The sequence below is a fragment of the Bos javanicus genome, chromosome 7, assembly GCF_032452875.1.
Source record: "Bos javanicus breed banteng chromosome 7, ARS-OSU_banteng_1.0, whole genome shotgun sequence".
Classification (NCBI taxonomy): Eukaryota; Metazoa; Chordata; class Mammalia; order Artiodactyla; family Bovidae; genus Bos; species Bos javanicus.
Window position 1 is genome coordinate 59,975,247 of NC_083874.1, and position 26,565 is coordinate 60,001,811.

Consider the following 26,565-nt stretch of genomic DNA (forward strand, 5'->3'; position numbering starts at 1 on the left):
CCCTAAAACATTTCTCTTCTGTTTGTCCAAGCTTCTGGACTTGACTATAACAAGTTATGATCAGAAAGTCCCTCTCCCTCCAGGCCAGGTCCTACCATCAAAGATCAACCCCTGAAATCCTATCCTGAGAGGTTGATTTCATCAACCCCTGAAATCCAACCTTGGAGAAAGAAGAGGACAGAAGGATCAAAGAAAAAGCCCCTACATCAGCAAAGTCAACTCTGAGATTCTCCCATCCCAGGCCCCAAGAGGCCTCAGGTCCTTGGGAGATGTGGATCCTGGTAGTCAGGGAAGAGGTAAAAATTGGTAAAAATTGGTTTACAAGAAATTTACTACACACCAGGCACTTCAGCAACAGTTTGATAAGTAATGCTTCATTTAACTTTCACAATAACCCTATGAAAAGAGGAGTTAACCCATTCCAAATACACTTTTATCACATTTAACCATTTCTGAAATAAAATAAGAGGAAGCGTGACATCATAAATAATTGTCATCACTTATTTTCCTTCTCAAAATAATAAATTTATAATCAAATGGCATTTCAGATTTAATAGGAAATGGTATTATCCCTGTTTTATACTCAAGGATGCCAGAGTGCAGACAGGGGAAGTCAAGGGGGCCATGACACCCAAACTGGATCTCAGATTCAACTGACTGTAAGCCCCTGCAGGCCAGTTTGCACCACCAAACCCAGTTCTTGCCCATGTCAAAAGTGACTCAAATTAAAAGAAACTCAGTGGTGCAACTCTCTCCAAGTTCCTGAGTTCTGGAAATTTAAAAACAAAACCACTCTGCAATTTATAACATATCTACTATTTCTGGAGCACATCCTACCACCCAAGCAAAACACCAAGCTCTCTGCAGATACTATCTCATTTACTTCTCCTAAAAAACCAAACACTATATTTTTTATTATAAGGCTGAGTAAGAGAGTATGTTCCTCTTTTAAATTTGTATCAAATTCATACAGAGACTGTAAAATAACTAGAACATGCTAATTTAATATGTAAAGCAGTGTTCTCTTTCCCCCATCTCTTTTAACAACTTGCAGCAACTTCTAACTATTTCTGACTTTAATTCTCCTAGCAAGTATGACACTACCCTTATGGCAGAAAGTGAAGAAGAACTAAAGAGCCTCTTGATGAAGATGAAAAAGGAGAGTGAAAAAGTTGGCTTAAAGCTCAACATTCAGAAAACTAAGATCATGGCATCCGGTCCCATCACTTCATAGCAAATAGATGGGGAAACAGTGGAAACAGTGGCTGACTTTATATTTTGGGGCTCCAAAATCACTGCAGATGGTGATTGCAGCCACGAAATTAAAAGATGCTTACTCCTTGGAAGGAAAGTTATGACCAACCTAGACAGCATATTAGAAAGCAGAGACATTACTTTGTCAACAAAGGTCCATCTAGTCAGGGCTATGGTTTTTCCAGTGGTCATGTACGGATGTGAGAGTCGGACTATAAAGAAAGCTGAGCACTGAAGAATTGATGCTTTTGAACTGTGGTGTTGGAGAAGACTCTTGAGAGTCGCTTGGACTGCAAGGAAGTCCAACCAGTCCATTCTAAAGGAGATCAGTCCTGGGTGTTCATTGGAAGGACTGATGTTGAAGCTGAAACTCCAATACTTTGGCCACCTGATGCAAACAGCTGACTCACTGGAAAAGACCCTGATGCTAGGAAAGACTGAGGGCAGGAGAAGAAGGGGACAACAGAGGTTGAGATGGTTGGATGGCATCACCAACTCAATGGACATGGGTTTGGGTGGACTCTGGGAGTTGGTGATAGACAAGAAGGTCTGGCGTGCTACGGTTCATGAGATCGCAAAGAGTTGGACATGATTGAGTAACTGAACTGACTGACTGAAGTACCCCCTAAAATATAAATAATTTAATTATACCCTCTTTCCTTGGTCTAGAACTTGAAGATACTATCTACCTACTATGAAAGATGAGAAATTGGTTTATCTTATTGTCTTTTCCTCCTCTCATTCTAAAATTTATAGCTATTAATTTTTGATTGGTAACTTTGGTACTTAAAAATGTACACTTAGAGGTTACCAGTGACTGAGGAAAGGGGATAGAGGAGAGTTACTGTTTAGTGGGTACAATGTTTTAGTCCAGGATGATGAGAAATTCCAGAATGGATAGCGGTGATGGTTGCACAATAATATAAATGCATTTAATATCACTGATGTGTACACTAAAAATCATTAAAACTGAAAATGTTATGTATATTTTATCACAATTTTAAGAGTCAAATTCACAGCATTTTTTAAAAAATATACTTTATATTATAATGATTCCTATTCTACAGAAGTATGAAGATCAAAAATCAATAGACTTAAAATGAAGCTTTCTCTGACTCTGACTCCTGACCCATTCCTGCTGAGCAGAGAACCTATACATTATTGTGCATTCAGTTAGAAGTTTTCTTGAGGGACTTTGTTCCTGGCGCTGTCCTAGGTGCTGGGGAGAGTGTAGGTAGTGGAAGGACAAAAGATGAGGTTGCACTGCTCCCAGAAGCTCACCTTAAACAATGCACGCACCTCCTGGTCCTCATTCTCCAGCGCCCAGAGCCGCCTCCTGGCTGCTTCTTGCAAGGGGCCATTTACACACCTTCTGGAGCGGCTCTTCACACTGAAGGAGAGTGTCAGATCTTAAAGAGAATAGAGGGAGAAAGATCAGGATGGAAATGTAGTAATAGGGAAGAAAGAATTAGGTAACCCCCAATGATTCCCACATCCACTCCCTAAAGTGACGGTCTCATCAATTAGAGATTGTTAAGTAATTGTTAAGTAATCTTAACAATTCTCTGAGCACATTCTTGAAACTTCTCCCCCCTCAAAAAAAAACAAAAACAAAAAATGGTGAAGCCCAGAATGTTCTAGAATCTCAGGAACTGCTACAGTTGGCTTGGTTATTTCTGTTTGTACAGGGTATATTCCTAGCTGGCTGGCACTGAGGGAACAGTACCACAAAGAATCAGCTAAAACATATATTTCCTCCTGTGGATGATTTGTGAAAGTTTCCAAAGAATATGAAATTTATCTGTATTTATGGAAGAGTATTTATATGTCAGATTTATGATATATAATAATGTACTTTATGCATTATACATTGCTGTTGTTGTGTCTGACTCTTTTGCAACTCCATGGAGTCGCACCAGCCTCCTGCAGCCCACCAGGTTCCTCTGTCCATGGCATTTCCCAGACAAGAGGACTGAAATGGGCTGCTATTTCCTTCTCCAGAGGATCTTCCCAACCCAAGGACTGAACCCACATCTCTTGCATTGCAAGCTGATTCTTTACCACTAAGTCACCAGGGAAGCCCATGCATTGTACCTATACACATGTATTTCCTCTAACACGCTTCTTTCTGATAATGCATTTATTGTTTGTCAGGATAAATGGTTAATATATTATAACCTATCTTTAATATCTTCAAAATGCACATTCATTCAAACCAACACTCTGAACAGAAGCTGTTTTAGGTGCTAGGATACAGTGGGAACAAAATAAACATGGTCCTGCTCTCATGGAGCTTGTGTTCTTGGCAAGTAACCAATTCCGTGCACACAATAATTTCAGATGGAGAAAAGGGGTATGAGTAAAAAAATGTTAATAGGGTAAAGAGACAGAGTGATGGAGCTTTTGGAGAGTGGATAGTGCTGTCGTGAAAGGCCACACTGAGGAGGTTCATCATTATAACTGCACTTTGCCATGTGTCTTCTTTAGACAATAAGTAGCAATCCCATTAATAATTTTCAAACACAATGAACCATGAAGGCATCAACTGGATAAGCACAGAGGTTTGTCCTCTAGCCTTAACTTGCCAGGGCTTCTGCAAATTCCTGAACACATTAAAGATAGTCCTTGTCATGCTCGCCTGAGCACACAGGCAGCCTGAACTTCTATCTTTATAAAGGCTTGTCTCTAACGCAGAAGTTGCGGGAATGCTGTGGCTGCAGGCCAGCTCCAACACAATACCCACTGACCTGACATCGGCGAGAGCTTCAGGTGGATGTTTATTCCACTCCGCTCCTCCCTGGCCTGTGTTCTAATCTCATGCAAGTCCTCCATCTTCAGCAGTCCAGGTCCAATGTTCATCTGGTAGCCTCACTGAACACTGATCTCTGGGAGGAGGTAAAGCCCAGGGAGGAGGAGTCACACAGACTTGGGCTCAAGGCTTGGCTCTGCCTTTGTTAACTGTGCCACCCTGAGCAGTTAATTACCCCTCTACACTTGACTTTTCTCATTAGCTGAAGAGCTTTTACAGTACAATCCCACAGAATTTTTAAGAGGCTTACTAAATGAGATTATGTGCATAAAGCATTCTGTTCAGTATTGGGTACATACTAAACATTCAACAAACACATTAAGCATTAACTGTTGTCCGTCACAAACCCCCATCCCTACCCTAGTACTCCAGCAGTTTCTGCTCACTGCCCTCATCATGTTACACTGTAATTAACCTTGACACTAACTGATTCTGTGATTTCTTTTCACTAAACTTCTTGTCCTTCCAAAGCCTGATCCACACTCCTCTCCAGAAACTCCCCCAGAAAAGCTCCTGATAAGTGATGGCCCCTTGAAAGTGAATCTCCTTGCCATGCACTTGAGTTCATGGTTATGGAACTCAAAAGACCTGGATTTAAACAAGCAGACTGCTTTTGGATCTCAACCAGTGAGAGCTGATACTGAGAGCAAAACCTCTAGGCCAATGTGGGATCCTACAGTGCCCACTGAGGACAAGGGAATAAATCAGGTTCACTCTACTTTTAGTGCAAAGTACATTTTGTCACTTCTTTAATCTTTCTGAAAACTAGCGGTTTAATCGTGATAATGTATCTGATTGACTGTCTGTGACTCTTCCTCATGAAGAAGAGGTTGGCAGTTGGAGCTGAGTCTCCCCTTCCCACACTATGACCTTCTTGGAAACAGCATCATGGCAGAAAATGCTGAAAGATGGACAAGTTCTGGCTCAGGAGGTTAAGTTTCACCTACACGTACCCTTTGTTCACTTGCCTTCATTCACTGATAGGATAAAATGCTGACTCCACTGTGTTCATGAAACAACAGATGGTTGGCGATTCAGCTTTTTCAGAGATGGCCCAAGCTGACAGACAGATAAGCAGATTGACAGAACAGCAAAAAAATAGAGGGCAAGGTTTTTTCATAGTCAACAAAGAAGCTTGACAGAATTTAAAATGGGGGAAAGAATGTGGCATGACATTATACACTATCTGTTTACATAGTACATATCCTTTGAAACATTCATACTGCGGATCTTTTTTGACAAATCTTGATTTTGTATGCTGTAGAGAAGTACATGTTTGGGAAACAACAGGGCATTATGGTTACAAACAAGGACCGGGGATTGAATCCCTTTCTCCTCGTGTATTAACTGTGTGGCACTGGGGAACTTACCACACTCTGTGAGTCTCTGTTTGCCACCTTTGAAATGCAGAATGTGGTGCCACCTCCTAGAAGTGAGTATGTGAGGATGAGAAGTAGATGCAGGCATGACTTAGCATGTGCTTTGTACGTGAGTTGCCATTAAAAACGGTACCTGTTACTGGATAATAGAAACTGGGTTTTCCCCAGGTTTATCCTCAGAATTTCCAGTACAAGGTTCAGCTCAGGTATACCTCTCTCTCTGAGGATGGTTGTCTTTGCCAGTTTCATTAAAGTCTCTTAAGGATAACATTGTGAAAAATATGTATTAAGAAAAAGATTTTTTCTACTTTAATTTCAAAATCTTTTTTTTCCCTTCTGAAAGAATCACTCAGACACCCTTCTGCTCAACCAATCTCATCCCACATACTCAACCCTTTATTCCTTTATATATTTAATAACCTCTGTATAAGGTGGTATATAGAAGACAAACAAGACCTCCATGGACTTATTCAATCATTCATGTATTTATTTACCAAACATTTTCTGAGCACCAGTTACATATGTACAAACAACTCTTTTAGGTACTATGCTACTGCTAAGTCGCTTCAATCGTATCCGACTCTGTGCGACCCCATAGACAGCAGCCCACCAGGCTCTTGGTCCCTGGGATTCTCCAGGCAAGAACACTGGAGTGGGTTGCCATTTCCTTCTCCAATGCATGAGAGTGAAAAGTGAAAGTGAAGTCGCTCAGTCGTGTCCGACTCCTAGCGACCCCATGGACTGCAGCCTACCAGGCCCCTCTGTCCATGGGATTTTCCAGGCAAGAGTACTGGAGTGGGTTGCCATACTATGTAGAACACTTAATTATTCAAAAAATTGCACCTTCCCTTCAGCACCTTAAAATCTACTTGGTGATATATACTTTATTTAATACAGCAAATATGTATAGAGCTCCTAATATGTACCAGGTTGTGAAAAGCTTTCAGAGTCAGCTGAGTGGTTTAGCTTTAATCGCACAGACAATGAAGAGCAGTGGAATATTTGTGGGCAAGTGAATATCATAGTCAAGGTCATGCTTACAAAGATGTATTTAATGGTGGTGCCCAGGAAGGATCAGAGGGAGGGAACTTGAAGATGAGACTGTTAAGGGGGTTACTGTAACCCCCTTTTTTTTCATTCTACATGAAAAATATTTTTAAATATTTTTAAATAAGTTTTGTCTTTGGGGTTTAGATACCTGGAATCATGTTCTGTGGCAGGAAACATTTTTCCTTATTTTCAGATGAGGATATAAATTCACTCGATATGGTTGGATCCTTGGAAGAAGTATCTTTACCTGGAGAAGATCAAATGAAAGGTCATTTGTGAGAGTGTAAGTAAGCCATAAGCAAGGGTTACAAATTTTTGTCAGAAATCATTCTTTTCTCCAGGCTGGTGGTCCAGAAGAATTCTAATTATTATCACTTTTGCCTTAGAATTATTTAGTTCTCAACTAAAGCATGCTATCCTAATGCTACAGCAGCCTGGATATCTCCACTATATTTAAAAAAGGGGAAATAAAAAAAAAAAAAAACAGATTTCCCACCTACAGGTCAGAGTGAGTCCCATGGCTTACGTGTTCAATATATGCTGGGCCTACAAGGTCATAACAAATCTGACTACAGCAAGGTGGATAATGGAAATGCTGGAGCAGAGCAATTGAGAGTAACATCCTGAGGGAGGTAACTAGGGCATGGTTGTAATGGCCCTGACATCTATGATTGGCCCCAAACTATCCTTCTGTCTGCCCACTATACAGACTTCTGTATGGCAGGGGTCCCCAACCTCTAGGATCTAATGCCTACTGATCTGAGGTGAAGTTGATGTAATAATAATAGAAATACAGTGCACAATAAATGTAATATGCTGGAATCATCCTAAAACCATTTCCCACCCCCAGTCACTGGAAAAAACTGTCTTCCACAAAATCAGTCCCTAGTGCCAAAAAGGTTGGAGACCGTTGCTGTATGGGATTTTTTTTCCTCCTCAGTCTTTGCAGCTGTAAAACCGGAATGAAAAAGAGAAGATCATAGCACATACTAGGGTTAACGAGGAGGCTATTTTGATGGCACAGAGTTGAAAAGAGAAGAAAAGTGCAGTTATAAAGCACAAGGCAGTAGATTAAAAAAAAAACAGAAGGGAAATTTGAAAGTATTGACATGGAATGTGGGCCTCTTTCATGTATCCTCAAAATACAACAAAAGAACTCAAGTTCTTAACCCACTATTGTTGGTTGCTCTGTTCTTTTGAACATGACACTGCTCAAGGACTCTACCATGGGGTCAGAATATTATCAAGCAATACCTGACACTGGAAATAGGGATTAGGAATCTGGGCTCAGCTACTAATTGTCAGTCAGTCATCTAATCCATCCAACTTCTTCATTTGTAAAATGCTGGTGGATCAAAGTCAAGCAGATCTATTAGGTTAGCATTCTGGACCTGTGCTTCAGGCAGTCCAAGAGTGATAAGGAATGAAGTAATCACGCACCATCCAATCATGGCTGGTTAACCTTGAACCCAAATCCTCATATTGCTGCCACAAGTCTGCCTTCTTCCATGCCTGTTCAGTGGGATTTTGATCCCAAGCTGAGGATCTTCCATTTTTTCATAGCAGGAACAGTTAGCACTTTTTTAGGGTAATGAACAGGGAGAATGAAATGAATTTAGGCTTGAATGTGCTGAAGGCGGGGTCATTAGCTCACAGCTTTTCATGTAGCAATCTTGTTAGTGCTGAAATTAGGCAGCTTACCTGGAAGCCAACAGTAATGAGCTATAGTCTACCAAGATCATTTTGTAGTTCTGCCCCCAGGAACCAAAGTAACTGCAGCAGAAAAGTTTCTGGCTTGAGAATCATGAGAGATGAGTTTGCACAAATCAGATTCTCCCATACATTGGTTAAGTGACACTGGTCAGGATATTTCATTTGTCCATTTTTTTCAGATTTCACTTTTCCCGATTATAGGTGAAGGCTTGATCTGAGTGCTTTTCAACCCTGTCTACCTATTTAAGTCACCCAACTGGCTTTTGAAAAAACTGACTTTTTAAAATATCAGTGCCTAGGCCTCATCTCCAAAAATGTTAATTTATGTCCTTCATCATGCTACCCAGTCACACGTACTTTTCTTTTCTCTTCCTTTCCTTTGATTTCTCTCTTTTTTTCTTCCCCCTCTCCCAGGAAGAGCAGTGCTCCACCCCACCGCGAGGTCAGCCCACCCCTCATCCTCTGTGCGCTTTGGAGGGGCGGAGGCTGGGAGGTCCAGTGCCCCTAGGCTCGCTCTCGAATGGCTAGAGAAGGCTTTCTGACTTAGGGAGCGTCGTCCTCCACCCATCGTCTCCCCATTGGGCCCACGGAGGCACTTCAAGGGAGGCCAGTTCTCTTTTGGCTGGGGAAGGGCTGCGAGGAGGGGGTTCCTGAGGCAAGATAAGCGAAACGTCCATGAGGCCTCAGACTCCTCCATTTACCTCACAAGGAGCTGAAATGTCTCACAGATGCTCCGCTTCGCCTCGCCGGACCCTCCATGGTCGCTCAAACTCCCCCGTGCAACCCCGGAGAAGGGAGAATACGAGGGCCAAGTCAGTCCTCACAGCACACAGTGAGGACAACCACCACGAGGCACGTTGCCTCCCTTATCATCTCGACACTCCAAGACAGCTACTCAACGAGATGCACCACCTCAGGGGGGACCCCAGGGGCTCGCTGGGAACTGGAAGCTTCACCCGCTGAGGGAAAAACTGGAGCGCTCCAGGGGCACCGCAAGGGCAGATGGGATATTCACGCACAGAGAGGCTAGCACGGCGCGACGCCTCGCGAGACCCTCTGGGAAAGCGAGGTGAGAATGTCCGCGCTGCGTCTGAGCACCCGGCCCCGCCGATGCCCTGAGACAGAGGGGCAGGAGACCCAGATGGGACGTGATTCACACAGCACCTGCCGTACACACACCACCAACAGGCAGGAAGGGGAGATGAGGGGCCCGGGCAAATGAGAAGAGTGGTCCTGTTGCCTTGAACGTCTGTTCCTTGTCAGGTGCTGCTTAAGCCGAGACAGGAAGAGCGCGACGTCACCACATCGATGCAGGTATTTTTCTTAAGTTCCCCAAAGGATTCTGATTTGAGTCAGTAAGAACCACATATCTGCATGAGGTTTTCAAACTTTAATGAATCACCTGGGCTATTGATAAACTGCCCTAGTGGCTCAGACGGTAAAGAATCTGCCTACCATGCAGGAGACCCTGTTTCCATCCCTGGGTCAGGAAGATTTTCTGGAGAACGGAATGACTACCCACTCCGGTATTCTTGCCTGGAGAATCCCATGGACAGAGGAACCTGCCCGGCTACAGTCCCAAAGGGTCAGATGCGACTGAGCGGGTAACACTTATCAGCACTCATTGATAAAATGCAGATTCTGCCTCAGTAGTTGCAAGCTTGAGATTCTGCATTTCTAATATGCTCCCAGGTAATAATCCTGCAGGTCCTAGAATCACTTTGAGTGGCAGCCTGGTTCCCTACTCTAGGATAGAGTTTGAAAACTGGTATACCAGAGGCCAAGGGCCATAAAAACCCACCAACATTTTTCTTTTCTTTTTTTTCCTCTACACTGTGCACTTTTAAGATTTAAATTGCTCTACATCATTTAGAAATCAGGATGTTTTACATAACCCAGATGCTTGGCTTTGCTTTGAATACTGGAAGAACTATAGTCTGGGGCCCTCATGCTCATCTGGCAACAGTCAGCTGGCACTGAGTGGTTGCTGCCACCTCTACGGGGCATTTGTTCTCTGGCCATCATGGGCCCCAGAAATGCCAGCTCACTTATTTACACCTAGTCCTGGCAAGCTTTGTGTGTCCATGAGAAGAGACAGTTGCCTAAGGACCGTGAGAGTCTGTGGCATGATCCCATCTTGAATAAGGAAGTTCAGGATGTTGACCTCAGTTTGGGGGAGAAGGCAGGGCGCACAGCTCTTAAAGAACATGTGAGGTATAGAGAAGAAAAATCACAGTTTTCCAGAATGTGATTTGTGGATGATCTGCATCAGAATTATTTAGGTGCTTGTTTTTTAAAAGATACCAAAAAAACTTGGAGCGAAATATAGAAGAGTATTTGCATGACTTGGGGTAGCTAGCGATTTTCTAAACAGAGTGGGAAAGGTTGTTGGAATTGTTGTTCAGTTGCTAAGCCGTGTTGGACTGTTTGTGACCCCATGGACTGCAGCACGCCACACTTCTCTGACCTACGTTATTTCCCAGATATTGCCCAGTTCATGTCCACTTAGTTGGTGATGCTCGAAACCATCTCATCCTCTGTTGCTCCCTTCTTTTCCTGCCCTCATTCCTTCCCAGCATCAGGGTCTTTTCCAATGAGTTGGCTCTTTGCATCAGGTGGCCAAAGTATTAGAGCTTCAGCTTCAGCATCAGTCCCTCCAAAGAATATTTAGGGTGTGTTTCTTTTAGGATTCACTGGTTTGATCTCCTTGCGGTCCAAGGGACTCGAGTCTTATCCAAAAAAAAGAGCCTTCTCCAGCACCATAGTTCAAAAGCATCAGTTCTTTGGCGCTCAGCCTTCTTTATGGTCCAACTCTCACACCCATACATGACTGCCTGAAAACACATAGCTTTGACTATACGGACCTTTGTCAGCAAAGTGATATCTCTGCTTTTTAATACTCTGTCTAGGTCTATCATAGCTTTACTTCCAAGGAGCAAGTGTCTTTTAATTTCATGGCTGCAGTCACAGTCTGTGGTGATTTGGAAGTCCAAGAAAATAAAATCTGCTACTGTTTCCACTTTTTCCCCATCTATTTGCCATGAAGTGATGGGACCGGATACCATGATCTTAGTTTTCTTGAATGTTGAGTTTTAGGGCCAGCTTTTTCACTCTTGTCTTTCACCTTCATCAAGAAGCTCTTTAGTTCCTCTTCACATTCTGCCATTAGGGTGGTGTCATCTGCATATCTGAAGTTGTTGTTATTTCTACTGGCAATCTTGATCCCAGCCTGTGCTTCATCCAACCCAGTATTTCACATGATGTACTGTGCATAGAAGTTAAATAAGCAAGATGACAATATACAGCCTTGATGTACTCCTTTCCCAATTTTGAACCAATCCGTTGTTCCATGTCCAATTTTAACTATTACTTCTTGACCTGCATACAGGTTTCTCAGGAGGCAGGTCAGGTGATCTGGTATTCCATATCTTGAAGAATTTTCCACAGTTTGTTGTAATCCACACAGTCAAAGGCTTTAGCATAGTCGATCAAGCAGAAGTAGATGTTTTTCTGGAATTCTCTTGCTTTTTCTATGATTCGACAGATATTGGCAATTTGATCTCTGGTTCCTCTGCCTTTTCTAAATCCAGCTTGTACATCTGGAAGTTCTTGGTTCATGTACCATTGAAACCTAGCTTGAACGTTTTTGAGCATTACCTTGCTAGCTTGTGAAAGTGAAGTCACTCAATCGTGCCCGACTCTTTTCGACCACATAGACTATACAGTCCATGGAATTTTCCAGGCCAAAATACTGGAGTGGGTAGCCATTCCCTTCTCCAGGGGATCTTTCCAACCCAGGGATCAAACCCAGGAATCCCACATTGCAGGAGGATTCTTTACCAGCTGAGCCACCAGGGAAACCTTGGTAAAATCAGGGAAGCATATGAAATCACATGGGAGGCATGTGAAATCAGCCTAATAGTTGAATATCCTTTGGCATTGCCCTTCTTCATGGTTAGAATGAAAACTGACCTTTTCCAGTCCTGTGGCCATTGCTGAGTTTTTCAAATGTGCTGGCATATTGAGTGCAGCACTTTAACCGCATCATCTTTTAGGTTTTCAAATAGCCCAGCTGGAATCAGTTAAAATCATTTAAATACTTTGATCCAGACATACTTGAAACAAATAATCCCTGGACTTTTCATTTGTGAATCAATAAATTACTTTCTGGAAGCTAGTTTTATTTTTATTATTGGTCAGAGAAAATTACCAACGCTTAGTTCAAAAAAACCTGCCAAACTGCTTTCCAAAGTTGCTGTACCTTTTGCATTCCCATCAGCTACACATGAAAGTTCCTGTTTCTCCACATCCACACCACTTTAGTATCAGTCTTCTTAATTGTAGTCATTCTAGTAGGTGTGTGGTTTTATCTCATTTTAATTTACACTTTCCTAATAACTAATGAGGGATTCCCAGATGGCACTAGTGGTAAAGAGTCTGCCTACCAATGCAGGAGATGCAAGAGACTTGGGTTCAATTCCTGGGTTAGGAAGATTCCCTGGAGAAGAGAATGGCAACCCACTCCAGTATTCTCACCTGTAAAATTCCACGGACAGGGAAGCCTGGTGGGACTACAGTCCATGGGGTCACAAAGAGTCAGACATGACTGAGCACAGCTAATGATGCTGAGCGTTTTTCACATGTATGGTTTCCATCCCTATATTTTCTGAATGAAACTCTCTGAAAATTTGTATTGGATTATTTATTTTCTCATTACTGAGTTATAAGTTTTTTTTTTCTATTCTGGATACAAGTATTAGATGTGTAATTTACAAATATTATCTCCCAGTCTATGGCTCCCTCTTTATTTTGTTGGTAGATTTATATAGGTGGTAGAAAAATGGGATTACTGGTAAAGAGATCAGCAGGACAGGAGCAAATGTTTGCATGCACATGAGCTGACAACATACTGGAGAGGTCAGGATGGTGGAGCTAAAATTGATAAATATGGTAGGGTCAGGATAAAGAGAACATTATAAAGAAGTCAAAGGAATTTAGAATGGATATAGCAAGCAATATGGAGCTATGGAACATTCTTGAGCATGGGTGTGGCAAAACAAAAGTGGAAATCCTACCTGGGATGGCACTGAAAGGACAGGGAGAGGCAAGAAAGAGAGGCAGGGAGCATAGCTGAAAACTGTGTGACAGTCCACAGTGTGAGTGAGAATGTGGACTGTGATCTTGGCAAATGAGGAGACAGGGAATACAGTGAATAACACTGTATTTTAAAGTTAGAAAAGGGAAGGCATCTTGACATTTTAAATATGAGACATAAAAATGAAGAGAGGCAATAATTACAGAAAATGAATATTTGAAAGGAACAGAGATCACTGAATTCCACTCCTAATTTTACTGTTGAGAAACTAAGGCCCAGAGAGAAGTAGTGATTTTACCAGAGTCATACAGAGTCAGAGGCCATCCAGATTATGGGTGTAGATCTTGCCGGTTCCACTACATAAACCCAACCTCAGAACACTGAAGTCTAAGGTCTCCAACTCAGGAGATATTTCAGTCACAGAAACTTGCTGGAAATGAGAATATACTCCCACTTCTCTCTCAGTCTCTCCTTGGGCCCACTTGTTCACCACCACTCCCAAATTTAAGAAAACTAAACAGTAAAGATTTCCCTGCATGCTTTTTTTCTCCACACACATTTTATTTCTTTGACTTGACAAGCATACCACCAGCAGTTTTTATGATGTGAACCGACATTGTCCTTGTTGCGACAAATATCAAATTAGAATTACAGCTATGTTTATCCACATGAATGTATCTTAGATCATAGTTTAGTAGTGTTAGTCATTTAGTCATGTCCGACTCTTTGTGACCCTATGGACTGTAGCCCACAAGGCTCCTCTGTACATCTCCAGGCAAAAATACTGAAATGGGTTGCTATTCCCTTTCTCCAGGGGATCTTCCCGACCTGGGGATCAAACCTGAATCTTCTGCATTGCAGGCAGATTCTTTACCATCTGAGCCACCAGGGAAGCCCATCTTAGATCATAGTGTTGAATTATTTAAAAAAAAAAAAAAAAAACAGGCTGCATAATAATATCACTTTACGTTAAAAAAATCTTAATAATAAATTCTTTACAAGATTCAATTCAGTTCAGTTCAGTCACTCAGTTGTGTCCAACTCTTTGCAACCCCATGGACTGCAGCACGCCAGGCCTCCCTGTCCATCACCAACTCCCAGAGTTTACCCAAGCTCATGTCCATTGAGTCAGTGATGTCATCCAACCATCTCATCTTCTCTTGTCCCCTTCTCCTCCTGCCTTCAATCTTTCCCAGCATCAGGGTCTTTTCAAATGAGTCAGCTCTTCACATCAGGTGGCCAAAGTATTGGAGTTTCAGCCTCAACATCAGTCCTTCCAATGAACACTCGTGAGTATACAGATATGCAGTGAAGGCACAGAACCACTGAATTCATGAATGTGATTAGTTTGGGGGAGGGAGAGTGAGGAGTAAGATTGGGAAAAACTACCAGGGGACTCTAACTGTATCTGTAATCTTTTATTTTTCCAAAAAGTAAAAGAAAGAAATAAAGAAGCTCTGAAGCTAATAGGACATAAAGTAGAAAGTTGCATAATGTTCTCATATTATCTATTATCAGTATATTCAAAATGTCTCAAGTTTGTTAAAGCTCAAATGTGAATCATGATTTACTATTGTCAGCATTCATCCCTCCATCTCTTATAATTCTACTGATGATTCATATTTACCAACAAAGGTTGAAAGGAAAGTTACAAACAACAGCAATCAATGTAGGCAAATGTATCTCTCCCACATCCTCTGTATAAGGGTATAAATCTGCCAGATCTCTTCAAGATAGTGTTGAAAGATAAGGCGGCAGTGCTAGAAGCTTTTAGGCCAACAAATCTTGATATGAGCTTGCTCTGTGATCTTAACTAAGCAACTGTGGTTTAACAGTGGCAAGAATTTCCAGGGGTCCAGAAGTCAGAAATAATGGCAGTTACCAGAAACCTACCCCCTGCCCATGTCCAAAGTAAGAAGCATCATGGGAACAAACGCTGCAGGCAGAGTCCATGTGTGAGAATACAGCACACCTGGGGGGCGTCAGGAAGAGTGTTTTTCATTTTGTCACTCCACTGCAGACCGGCTGGGCAGCGGTCCAGGGCATAGTGCTATCAGGCCTTCTCCTTTCCTGCCTCCCTAACCCCTGAGGACTGTTGGTCCTAACTATTTACTCCCACTGAAACAGACACAATGGCAGAAGCAGCCGAAGAAAGAGGAGCACCGACTCCTACTCCAGTGGAGTCAGGCATAGGAGAAGGGATGTTGGAGTGGTCCTTATTAGTTAACAAAACAGCCGGCAATTAGTGCTGCTGCTGCTGCTGCTAAGTCATTTCAGTCGTGTCCAACTCTGTGTGACCCCACAGACGGCAGCCCACCAGGCTTCCCCATCCCTGGGATTCTCCAGGCAAGAACACTGGAGTGGGTTGCCATTTCCTTCTCCAATGCATGAAAGTGAAAAGTGAAAGTGAAGTCACTCAGTCGTGTCTGACCCTACCAGGATCCTCCATCCATGGGATTTTCCAGGCAATTACTGAGCGGCTATCAAAAGCCAGACCCTGCTAAATCCATGAGATGAATTATCTGATTTAATCTTCACAAAAACTCTGTGTGACAGATACTATCATTATATTCATTTTAGAGACAGGAAAACTGAGGTTCAAAGAATATAAGAGACTTGCCAAACTCACATACTATTAAGTCACTCTAGCTTGTGTACCTTGTTCCCGTTCTCTAGGATAAATAGGGGAACCTAGAAGGGGATGTTTACAACAACTGACCTCAGACCTACAATACCATATCATCCTCCCCAGGGAAAGGCCCTGACAAGTACAGAAAACTGGGGAGATGGCATGAAAAGCCTCAATAGAAATAAATATCAGGCTGACTATTGGTGAAAAAGTGAATCCAGGATGCTAACCAATTGAACAGCAAAAATGTGGTGAAATAATAAGGTAATTGAATGATAGTGTCATAAGAACTTAAGATTGTTTTCCTCAGTGTTGGTTTGTTTCTTTCAAGCTGCAGAATTCTTTACATGAAATCTTGGGCTAAACAACAGGATGTCAAACAGAAGTAGGGTTATTCAGGCTGAAGCTGGGGGGTCAGGGACCAGGAGCAGAGCTCCCTAATTTACCTCCACAGGCTGAGTTTACAACCCCCTCATTTTATAGATGAGCAAAGGGAGACCTAGAGAGAGAGCGTGATATGCCAGAGTCATAGAGATGTGATTAATGTGCCTTGTTTTATTTACTGGGCTTAATTAACTGTGTCAGGTTGTTTTAACTGTTTTTCATGTAGACTTAATCCCTACCACAACACTTTATAAGGAAAGCATAATTATATCATAAAATCTGCAAATGAGAAAACTGAAACACAGAAAGGTTAATAAATAAATTGCTCAAGGCAAATCAAAGAACCAAGACCTTGTCTGGCAAATCCAGACAAGACCTAACCTCAAAGACTGGGTGATTAACTGTGAGGATGCCTAAGAGGAGATAAACCAAATCAGATCTAGAATGCAGCTCCCTGCCTTACAGACCAGTGGTCCTTCATATTCTTGCAGCTGCCATGCAATGTCTGCTCCCAAGGGGTACAAGGACAGCAGGATTTAGGGAGAGGGTCTGAAAAGTGTGTACAATTTAGACATTTGGAGAAGCAAAATGTTTTTTAGCTATAGGTCGTGCATTTAGTGCCAAGGGCATTATTTGGGGAATTTTTAAGTCTGGGTTACCTTTAGTGTGGGAGCCTCTCCCTGCTGGAGATACCAAGGTGCCTAGGCTGGAACTTCAAGCAGAGGAAGCAGAACATGGCTGCTTCAGATTTGCTTTAGGAACCTGTAGTGCCTTCCACCTAATCGAGCCCAGGTCAAAAAATTACAGGGGGAAGTTGTCTATCAGAGAGTAGAAAACCTTGGATAGAGGTTCTCCTGGGCTCCCCCTCCAAGGAAACATGGTGGTGCTCCAAGAAGACATGGAATCCTAACAAGTGTTAGGAATAATTTCTTGGTTTAATGCTCATTTGTCTTCCAAGAGAGTCCTCCCTCAATCCACACTCTTCCCACAGAGCCACAGCTCCTCCTGGTGAATGCCATACATGAGACCACTGGGCCTCACCTTGGTCTCCCTCTGAAAAGAAGCAAGGAACTTGCATTAGGGTGCCCAGTGACCCCAGTCTGCCGGGGACTGTTTTGGTTTTAGTGCTGAATGCATCCTGGGAAAGCCCTGGTCCCAGTGAAACCAGCAGGGTTGGTCACTGTATGTCAAGCCTCAGATGACTTGACAGTTTCTTAGAGCAACAACTCTTGAGTGACCTCAGTTTGACGTACACACACACACACACACACACACACTGTAACAGGTAGGAGGCAGGAAACTGCCTGTTTTCCTCCAGTAACGTTAACCCTGACAAAAATAGGGTTGAGTGACTAAGGCCAAGTTTATGACCACTGCTGGTCCCCAGAGGAACCAACTGCCTGAGCTTTCTTCCTGAACTGGGGCATCTTGGGAAAAAAGGAAGGAAGGGCTTAGTCACACCCTGGGAGTGGCAGCCAAAAACAGCCTTCTCTCCTCCTAGAGTGAGCTCAAAGCCTCTTTCTTTAGGAAAAGTAGATGCTTCCCAGGTTTCACTCCCTTTTCACAATGTCAGAATGACAAATACTAAGTGAGGAAGAGGAAGGGAGGAGAAGAAGCCAGAAAGTACAACCATCTACCCATCTTGAGAAGAGTAGCTCCCCAACCCAGCAGATCCCTAAGCCTTCAGTGGACCCACCACCGCCTTAGGCATTCCACAGGCCGGGGTCCCCCTTCCCCCCAGGAAACTCACCTGGGCCCCAGGACAGACTTGGCTCCCCAGGGATGCAGAAGCAGCCACCCATGTGTGCACCATCCTCCCCAGGCCGAGGCCCCTGGGAACACCAGCCAGAGGAGCACTGGGAGGAGACAGCCTCCCAGCGGTGTCCCTCCTCCCGCCTCCTCCCTGGCACACGAGGGACCAAGTCCCGCTCAAAGCACAATGCAGCCTTTGATATCCTGGCTGCGGCAGCAGGCCCAGGGAGGATGGGAGGGGCCACCCAGCCCTCAGGACCCATAGTCCTTGCACTGTCGGGCCTCTGACTGGGGAGCATAGCTCCTCCCTGCCTCTCTGCAGATTGCTTCATGCCTATCAGGCTGTGGCACATTCCACACATTCTAGGATTGAGATACACAGTTTGGTTCTTGTGCGGGTGGACGGTGTGGGGGAGTGGCACAGGAGGAGGAGGCAGAGAGCATCTCAGGAATCAAGGCTGCTTCTGTTCTTTCTCCCTCCCTGACTGGCTTGGCCCACACTGATTCTCCTGCTGCTGGGAAAGTGCTCCCCACCCAGTCTCTCTCTGCAAACACCCCACCTTAGCTATTTGGGTGAAGCTGGAGCTGTGGGTACAGCATTTCACCTCACCCCCAGCCCTGGCTGCCAAAATCAGAAAGTCAGAAGAAATCCAAGAAGTCACCTGATGTAACCCAACATCTTACAGATGAGAGGTTGGAGGACCAAGTATGTTAAGGCTACAAATATGCACACAAAATGGATCACACCAGACCAAACTCTTTTCCATCTTGTTTAAGGAGTAGTCAGTCCTAAAGGAAATCAACCCTGAATATTCATTGGAAGGATTGGGGCTGAAGCTCCAACACTTTGGCCACCTGATGCGAAGAGCCAACTCATTGTAAAAGACCCTGATGCTAGGAAAGATTGAGGGAAGAAGGAGAAGGTGGCTTACAGAGGATGAGATGGTTAGATGGCATCACCAACTCAATGGACATGAGTTTGAGCAAGCTCCCGGAGATGGTGAAGGACAGGGAAACCTGGCATGCTGCAGTCCATGGCGTCACAAAAAGTTGGACACAACTTAACAACAATAAGGAGCAGAGCAGTAGGATGTAGTTGAGACAGTATGGCTGAATTTCAGAAAACCTCCCATGGCATCTCCTAAGGAAGATGGAGAAAATATGGCCATATGCCAGTAACATTAGACAGAGGCATGACTGATCCAGCAACCAAGCTGAAGGATCATAAGTTACTTATTGTTTCCTTAATGCCTAGAGCAAAGGTCACTCCTGAGTGGTCCAAAGAGTGAGGAGGTGTGGCCTAGGGAAAGCAAGTAGTCCTGCTGTGCAGGCTACTTGGAGGTTGAACTTGCAGCCAGTCACATGACCACTTCAAGGAGGGAGGTGGCCTGGTCCATTTTATATTCTGGGAGGAGCACTGGGAATACAACATGAAGGAGCACCTAGATATCAGTCTCACTGGAGTGATCAGGGGTGTCCATCACACACCCCAGCTCAGTCCCAAGTGACGGGTTCTCCACCATATCTCCGAAGTCTGACTTCAGTTTCAGTGCTAACCCATCTTGATTCCCAGTGACTGAATGTTCACTATGGGTTAGGCACTCATCATACATTACTTAATTTAAGTCCCATAACAACCCATAATATTAGCATTATCATCTTTATTTTGTAAGTGAGGAAGCTAATGCATGTATAACTTGCCGAAGGCCCCACCATTTATGTATGTCAGATTCAGGGCTTGAGCCAGATCTTGTTGATTCCACAGTCCAGGAGCTTTACTTTTCTAATATTCAGGATCTTTCCATGACTACAATAAGGAAGGATTTGGTGATCTGATGCTGAGCTCTCTGGAGCTTAGCTGACCACTTACAGAGGGCGCAGGAGTGGACGCCTGGAGTGGGGCCAGGAATGCAGGGACACAGGGTTTCTCTGATCACAGAACTACCATGGAAGATGTTTTCTCTGCACAAATCAGTTTAAAGTATCCACTTCCCATAATGTGTCTCATATCTTTTCCCCTCACCAAAGCACAGTGTTTTACGTATGAATTGGGATGTTTTCTTGGGCCTAAGATAAAAGGGCAAGGATTTTTTTACAAAGCAACCACTCAGAACTTTGGGAGATATGTGAGAACTGGTGAAGAGAAACCATGGTATAATTTGCAAATGATGTCGAATGCTCAGACTTAGCATTTCTCCTTGACTTGGCTGAACACCATTTCTATACAGGTGCAACGATGAAGGTCAGAAATTATAAATGATCAAGACCAACCAATGAAAGGATCCCCAGGCCAGCTCAGAGAGGACAGCCTCAGGCAGTTGGTTGAGACACACATTTTGGCAAATCTGAACTAAATGGTCCATTTTGGAAAAAGTCATTGCTTCTCTTGAGATACAAGAAAGCGGTGTTCTGCTTATGGGAAGCTCAGACGAATTAGCCAGAACAAAGAGCTTTCCAGACAGAGAGCAGCAAGTACAAAGGCCCTAAGGCTGGAACTTGCCTAGAGAGCTAAAGGAAAAACGTGTGTGGTTGGAGTCTCATGAGGCAGGGCAGAGTGTAGAAATGAAGGCCGATTGTGTAGGACTTTGAAGGCCATCTAAAGACTTCAGCTTTTACATTGACAGAGATAGGAGCCAAGGGAGGACACTAAATAGAGGTGTCACATGACTGACTTATGGTTATAAAGGGTCTCTCTGGCTGCTCCTTGGAAAATAGGCTGTAACTAGAATTCCAAGTATGCAACAATTGTAACATCCAGAAGAGAGATGGTGATGGCTTGAACCAAGGTAATAGTAATGGACATTTTTGGATGAAGACTATATTAGTCAAAGTTCTCTAAGAGAAGCAAATCCACTAGGATATAGATGTGTGTGTGTGTGTGTGTGTGTGTGTGTGTGTGTGTGTAAGGAAGAAGGTACTATCCAGTCCAAGGACAAACCATTGCTAGGCTTCAGGCAATGAAGAACATGGCACAATGTTCCTCTGGTATGTGACCAGACATTCTGATTTATTATGAAAACCAGACGCTCAGATTTTCAGGTATAGTTTCCAAATTTTTAAATGTTCACAAACTGATTCAGAACATTTTCCAAATCACTGTATGGTTGGGCCAATACTTCAGGGCAGATGTAGGTCACATCCAGCCTGAGACCAGCCAGTTTGCTACATCAGATGAAAAATTGAATTTTTCTCATAAAATTTACAATCTAGTTGGGTAATAAGATATGTACTTGGATACTAAAATTCACTGGAAGAACTGAAAGACCATCTTATAGGCAGAATTGTGGCCCCCAAAAGTGATATATTGGAGCCTTAGCCCCCAGTACATGAGAATGTGACTTTATTTGGAAATATGATTGTTGTAGATGTAATTATTTAGGTTCAGATAAGTTCATACTGGAGTAGGATAGGCCCCTAATCCAATATGAGTGGTTACCTTTTTTAAGAAACAAACAAAAACACCCTGTGAAGCGATACACAGAAGGTAACAATGAATGGAGAAATTAGCATTCTGCAGCTGCAGGCCAGGGCACACCAAGGATTGTCAGAAACCACCAGAAGCACGGAAGGATTCTCCCTGCAGGTTGCAGAGGGAGCATGGCCGTGCAAATGCCTTGATTTGGGGCCTCTAGCCTCCAGAATTATGAGACATTAAGTTTCTGTTGTTTTAAGCCTCTCAGTTTGTGGTACTTTGTAAGGGCAGCCCAAGGAAACAAATGCAGATTACATGAGAGATAAGAACAACAGGCCACTTATTCAATCACATTATTCAGTGGACAAAAAATTATAGTGCATCCCACTAATCTAGGCTGTGATCTATGTTGTAAGGACACAGCAGTGAACAAAACAGACAAACGACTCTCCCTGGTGTAGCATACATTCTAATAAGGGAAAAAAGACAAGAAACAGAATAAATAAGTAATTTATGCAGTGTGTTGGACAGTGGACAGTGTTACAGAAAAAAAAAAGTGGGGGGGGGAACCATCAGAGTAGAGGGGCTGCAATTTTCCAAAGGGTGGAGAAAGAAATGGTCACTAAATGGCTGAGTCCCTTCTCTGTTCACCTGAAACTATCACAACATTGTTTATTAATTGGCTATACCCCGATACAAAATAAAATGTTTAAAAAAAATCTAGTTAAAAAAAGAAATGGTCACTGAGAAGGTGACAGCTGAGTGACTTGGGGGGTGGAGGAGATCATGGGCATCTAGGAGAAGGCCTGCCAGGAAAAGGGAAGTGCCGGTGCAAAGGCCCTGAGGCAAGAGAGTACCCAGCATGCTAGGGGAAGAGCCAGGGAGAGTGTAACTTGAGCAGAGTAACAGTGGGGCAGGAAGCAGAGGGTACCTCCAAAGGAGTAATTAAATACAGTTTAAAGAAGGAGCTATTTACAAAAGTGTGGGCAGAGTTAGAGAAAACCAGCAAGGATGGTGAGGTACTGCAGGGCTAGGAAGATGAAGAAGCCATTAACATCCTGAAGGGAAGCCTGAAAGGACAAAAGGAAAGAGTCATTGTTGGAACCTAGCAAGAGCTGGCTGCAGGCCAAGGTTGATGACAGGCCCTGTGTTATTAATAGTGGAACACAGCTGTGGCCTAGCCAAGGCCATGTGCGCACATGGGCCAGAGGAATAATACTCCATCCTCTCACCTCCCAACTTCCATTGACTGAACACAACTTAAAACCAAAGTGTGAGAGAGCTGAGTTGAGGACACCTGTAGAGGCTAGCCTCCAAGGGGCCCAGAGCAGTGGAGAAACAGGTGGAGAGAGGATTCCAGAGGATAACTGAAGATTATCCAATACAAGGGGAGTGGTAACATCATCCTGCAGATGCAGGGCTTACTGGACCACTTTAAGGAGGTTGGCTTTCACTATGAGTGAAATGGCAGCCATTGCAGAGTTTTGAGCAGAGGAGTGACTTATGATCTGAAAGAATCAGAGGAGCTATCGTGCTGCTGCTGCTGCTAAGTCGCTTCAGTCGTATCTGACTCTTCGCAACCCCATGGACTACAGCCTACCAGGCTCCTCTATCCATGGGATTTTCCAGGCAAGAGTACTGGAGTGGGGTGCCATCGCCTTCTCCGGGACCTATCATAGGCTACTGCAAAAATCCGAGCAAGAGGAGAGGGCAACTTGGGTCAAGGAGGTAGCAGTGAAGGTAGTGAGTGTGGTGAGATTCCAGCTTATTTTGAAGGTAGAGGCAGAATTACCTGTGGATGAGATGCAGGCTGTGAGAGAAGGAAGGGTAAATCATGGCTCCCCATGTTTGGGCCTGAGCTCCTGCAAGAAGCAAGGTAGCCATGACCCGAGATGGGGTCCTGCAGGGGGAGTAAGCTTGGCTGAGTGGGTGGGTGGACAGGGTGAGAATGAAAAGTCTGTTCTCCATCTGCCTGAGGACCTTGAACAGGCAGGAGGGTACAGAAGTCTGGAGTTCAAGGTAAAGGCCTCTACTGGAATCAATCATCAGTATACAGATATACTGGAGACATGAGAAGAAAGTTTGCATATCCTATTGATTAAAGCAAAGGAAGCCTCATGGAGGAAGTGGTGTGACTGAGGGCCTTGAAGGATTGAATTTTGACAGACAGACCTAAATGGGAAGAGAATCCCAGACTCAGGAAAAGCCATTAGCAAAGGTGCTAGGATTGTCACTGAGGACAAGTTTAGGAAACAGTCATTCCATTTGAATGAGCCAGACTGATGCAGGGAGCCAAGTGTAAGCCTCTTAACTTCTGTTTCTTTCATCACTTATCTATTTATTCATTGAGCATTACTGGTCACCTACTTTAACAGCTATTTTTGTCATGGACATTAATAATAATAAATGCTTACTGAACTCTTATGCTCATGTGAAAAGTCCCCATTTAATCTTAACCCCCTACTTAAAGATCAGCAAACGAGGTCTGGGTGAGTCATCCCAGCTCACCACTGACAGAGCACAGCAGAGTCAGGGCTTGAGCCCAGGAGGGTGACTTCAGGGCCCTGGTCCTCACCACTCTGGTTAGTGCCCAAAGCTTTGCCAGGAGGACCGATCCCCGTCTGTGCCGTGTAGCCAGGAGGCTGTCAGAGGTGTAGATAGGCCACCACACCATGGGCAAGGTGATGCCCAGACTTCCCTCTGCGTGGGGTGAAAGCGAGCCCTTGCCAGGGGTCAGCTGAGCAACTGGCCCAACAGCTCAGGGAGGAGGACTGGCTGCTGATCTGCTGACCAGGGCAGAGGTCACCATGCTGCCAGCTCTGACCTCACCCAGGACTGCTGACTGCTCTTTCCAAAACATCAGTTGCCTATTTCTTGGCTCCCACAGCCAACCCGGAGTCAAGGGCAGGCAACCGATCCCTCACCCTGGAAGGATAGCAGTGAAAAGTGTCCTTACAGTAACATGTCCATTCCCCAACCCCAGTTAAAGGTAAAGAAACTGAGTCCCGTAAAAACTGAGTCATTTATTCAATACTTTTAGACAATTTTGTGGCAAAGCCTATGTCAAAACTCAAACCTCAGAACTCTCAATTCATGCTTCCACAGAACATGACAGATTAATCAGTTCATGTTTCAAAATTAGGTTCCCTAGTGAGCAGGCTAGGATAAGATGGGGGTGTGTGTGTGTGTGTGTGTGTGTGTGTGTGTGTGTGTGCAGTTGGACTGTGCATGCCAAGTACAAGCCCTAGGGCTTACACTCCCTACCACTCCCAAGGAAAAGAATTTCTCCTCAATCCAGCTTAAGAAAAATTCAGGTTTTTAGGAAATGGGAGAGGAAGGAGGAGCCCCGTCCATTCAGTGAGTCCATCTCAGATGTCTTTCTTGGGTGTCCAGGTGCCCACAGCCTATGCAGGTGCATGGCTGGAAATGGTGAGAAATGGAAGGAAGCTGAAGGCCCGTCAATATGGAAGTGGTCTAATAATGACGGTGCATCTAGTCAGCAGTGAAGAAGCATGAAGCAGGTCTAGATAGAGGGTCAAGGGAAGACCCCTAAGATATATTATGAAGCAAAAACTAAAGAAACTTGTCCATAGTACATATGGTGTGGACCCATTTATGTACAGAAGCATACTGTATATGTGATTGAATGTATAAAGGGGTCACATCAGCCTGATGATGACAATTTGTTCATTTATTCCACAAATGCTCACAGAGCCCCCCGCCCCGTGCCTCTAGCCCTAGGCTGGATGAGAGGATCAGCATAGAGTGGGGCAGACAACATCCCTGCCTCTTGTAGCCAGGTGAAGAGGTAGGGGTAGGGGAAAAGGGACATGAAGTCTTTTTATTTATGTACTTCTGTGTTAAGGCAAGTTTTCCAGCTAGAATGTTTCATGGTCATAATAAATACAGAACGTAGGAACAAAGAGAGGCGGAAAAAGAAGAGAAGGAGGAGGGGAGGTGCGTAGGTAAATACAATGTGTCAGGGGAGGTCGTGAGAGGGTGACTTTCAAGCTGTTGACACTCTGGCTCTGACTTGAGGAAGGGTCTCTCATACTGAGCACCACAGAAGGACAATATCAATTGGAGAATGCCAGACACAATGTCCGCAGCATCTTTGAAGTAAGAGGGCATATTCAAAGTCCTGTAACTTCCCACAGTTTCTTGCTGGCCTTCAGATGGCCTGTAGCTGGTTATAGCTCCAAGAAGAGGTAACTTTTTAATCCGAGGATCATCTTCTGGGGCTGTTGCCATGAAAATATTAATAGCTACACTGTCTTCTGGGAATGTAGTCTTGCAGACATGGCCTCCCTCCTCCCGCCTCCTCATGCTTCCACCTGACCAGTGACCTATTTAGAGGGCCCTCCCTGGTGCTGGGATCCATGACTAATGGCAGAGGAAGCAGAGCAAGCCTCTTCTTTTCTTGAAGGTGCCACATCTCTACTCAGTTTACCTGAGAGCAGATTGCACAGTCCGTTACATGGGTGCCCAGAGAGGCATGCCCCTCCCCACCCGAGCAACCCCAGTCCTGGGCTTGTCTTCTTTGAGCAGGAGAGCTAGGGAAACAAGCTATTGGCCAATAAGGTAACAGAAATTTCACCACCACTCTGTGTGTTTACATCGCAGTGATCAACTTGGATTTGTGGTTAGACAACCTAAGTTTAAATCCTGGCTTTTGCCATGGATGTATATACTCTCTGGCATATTTCTTCCTTTGTAAATAGCAACAGCAACAATAATTATTATTATTATATGTAATAGTAATAATAATTAAATGGAGGTAACAAAAATGTTCTCCCTCACAAAGTGGTTGTGAGGATATAGAAAAGTGTTTATAGGTGTTTGTTTTTCACTTATGCAAGTCTTGTGTGTGTGTGTGCACGCACATGCACACTTCCACACACACAGTCACAGTCCTATTAGTCCTGGGTATTTTCTCCATACATCTGGAGCTGGTAGGATTCTGAGAAGAAAGGGATATCCTAAGTGACCAAAATGTGCCTGGTAGCTGTGACAGAGACAAAATTCAGTTCCAAGTAAAACCATATCTGCCTGTCTTCAGAGATAATCAGAAAGATTCCTTTCTGTTAC

At 43.9% G+C, this 26,565-nt stretch overlaps 1 protein-coding gene across 6 annotated transcripts in view; it reads right to left on the bottom strand.

Moving 5' to 3' along the window:
- SH3TC2 (SH3 domain and tetratricopeptide repeats 2) overlaps window positions 1-18,343 on the bottom strand; it is a 54,795-nt gene extending 36,452 nt beyond the window's left edge. For 4 of the 6 annotated variants that reach the window (XR_009737626.1, XM_061423968.1, XM_061423967.1 and 1 more), the window contains exons 1-3: window positions 18,064-18,343; window positions 6,641-6,739; window positions 2,536-2,663 (exon numbers count right to left, since the gene is read on the bottom strand). Coding sequence is in view for 4 of the 6 variants with exons in the window: in XM_061423968.1 (XP_061279952.1) it covers window positions 2,536-2,663; window positions 6,641-6,739; window positions 18,064-18,328 (492 nt within the window). In the remaining 2 variants the exon portion in view is untranslated. Of the gene's footprint in view, window positions 1-2,535; window positions 2,664-5,016; window positions 5,123-6,640; window positions 6,740-8,906; window positions 9,172-18,063 lie in introns of those variants that run through there. The other 2 variants (XM_061423971.1, XM_061423970.1) reach the window with 2 other exon arrangements.
- Between the last annotated feature and the right edge of the window lie 8,222 nt (window positions 18,344-26,565).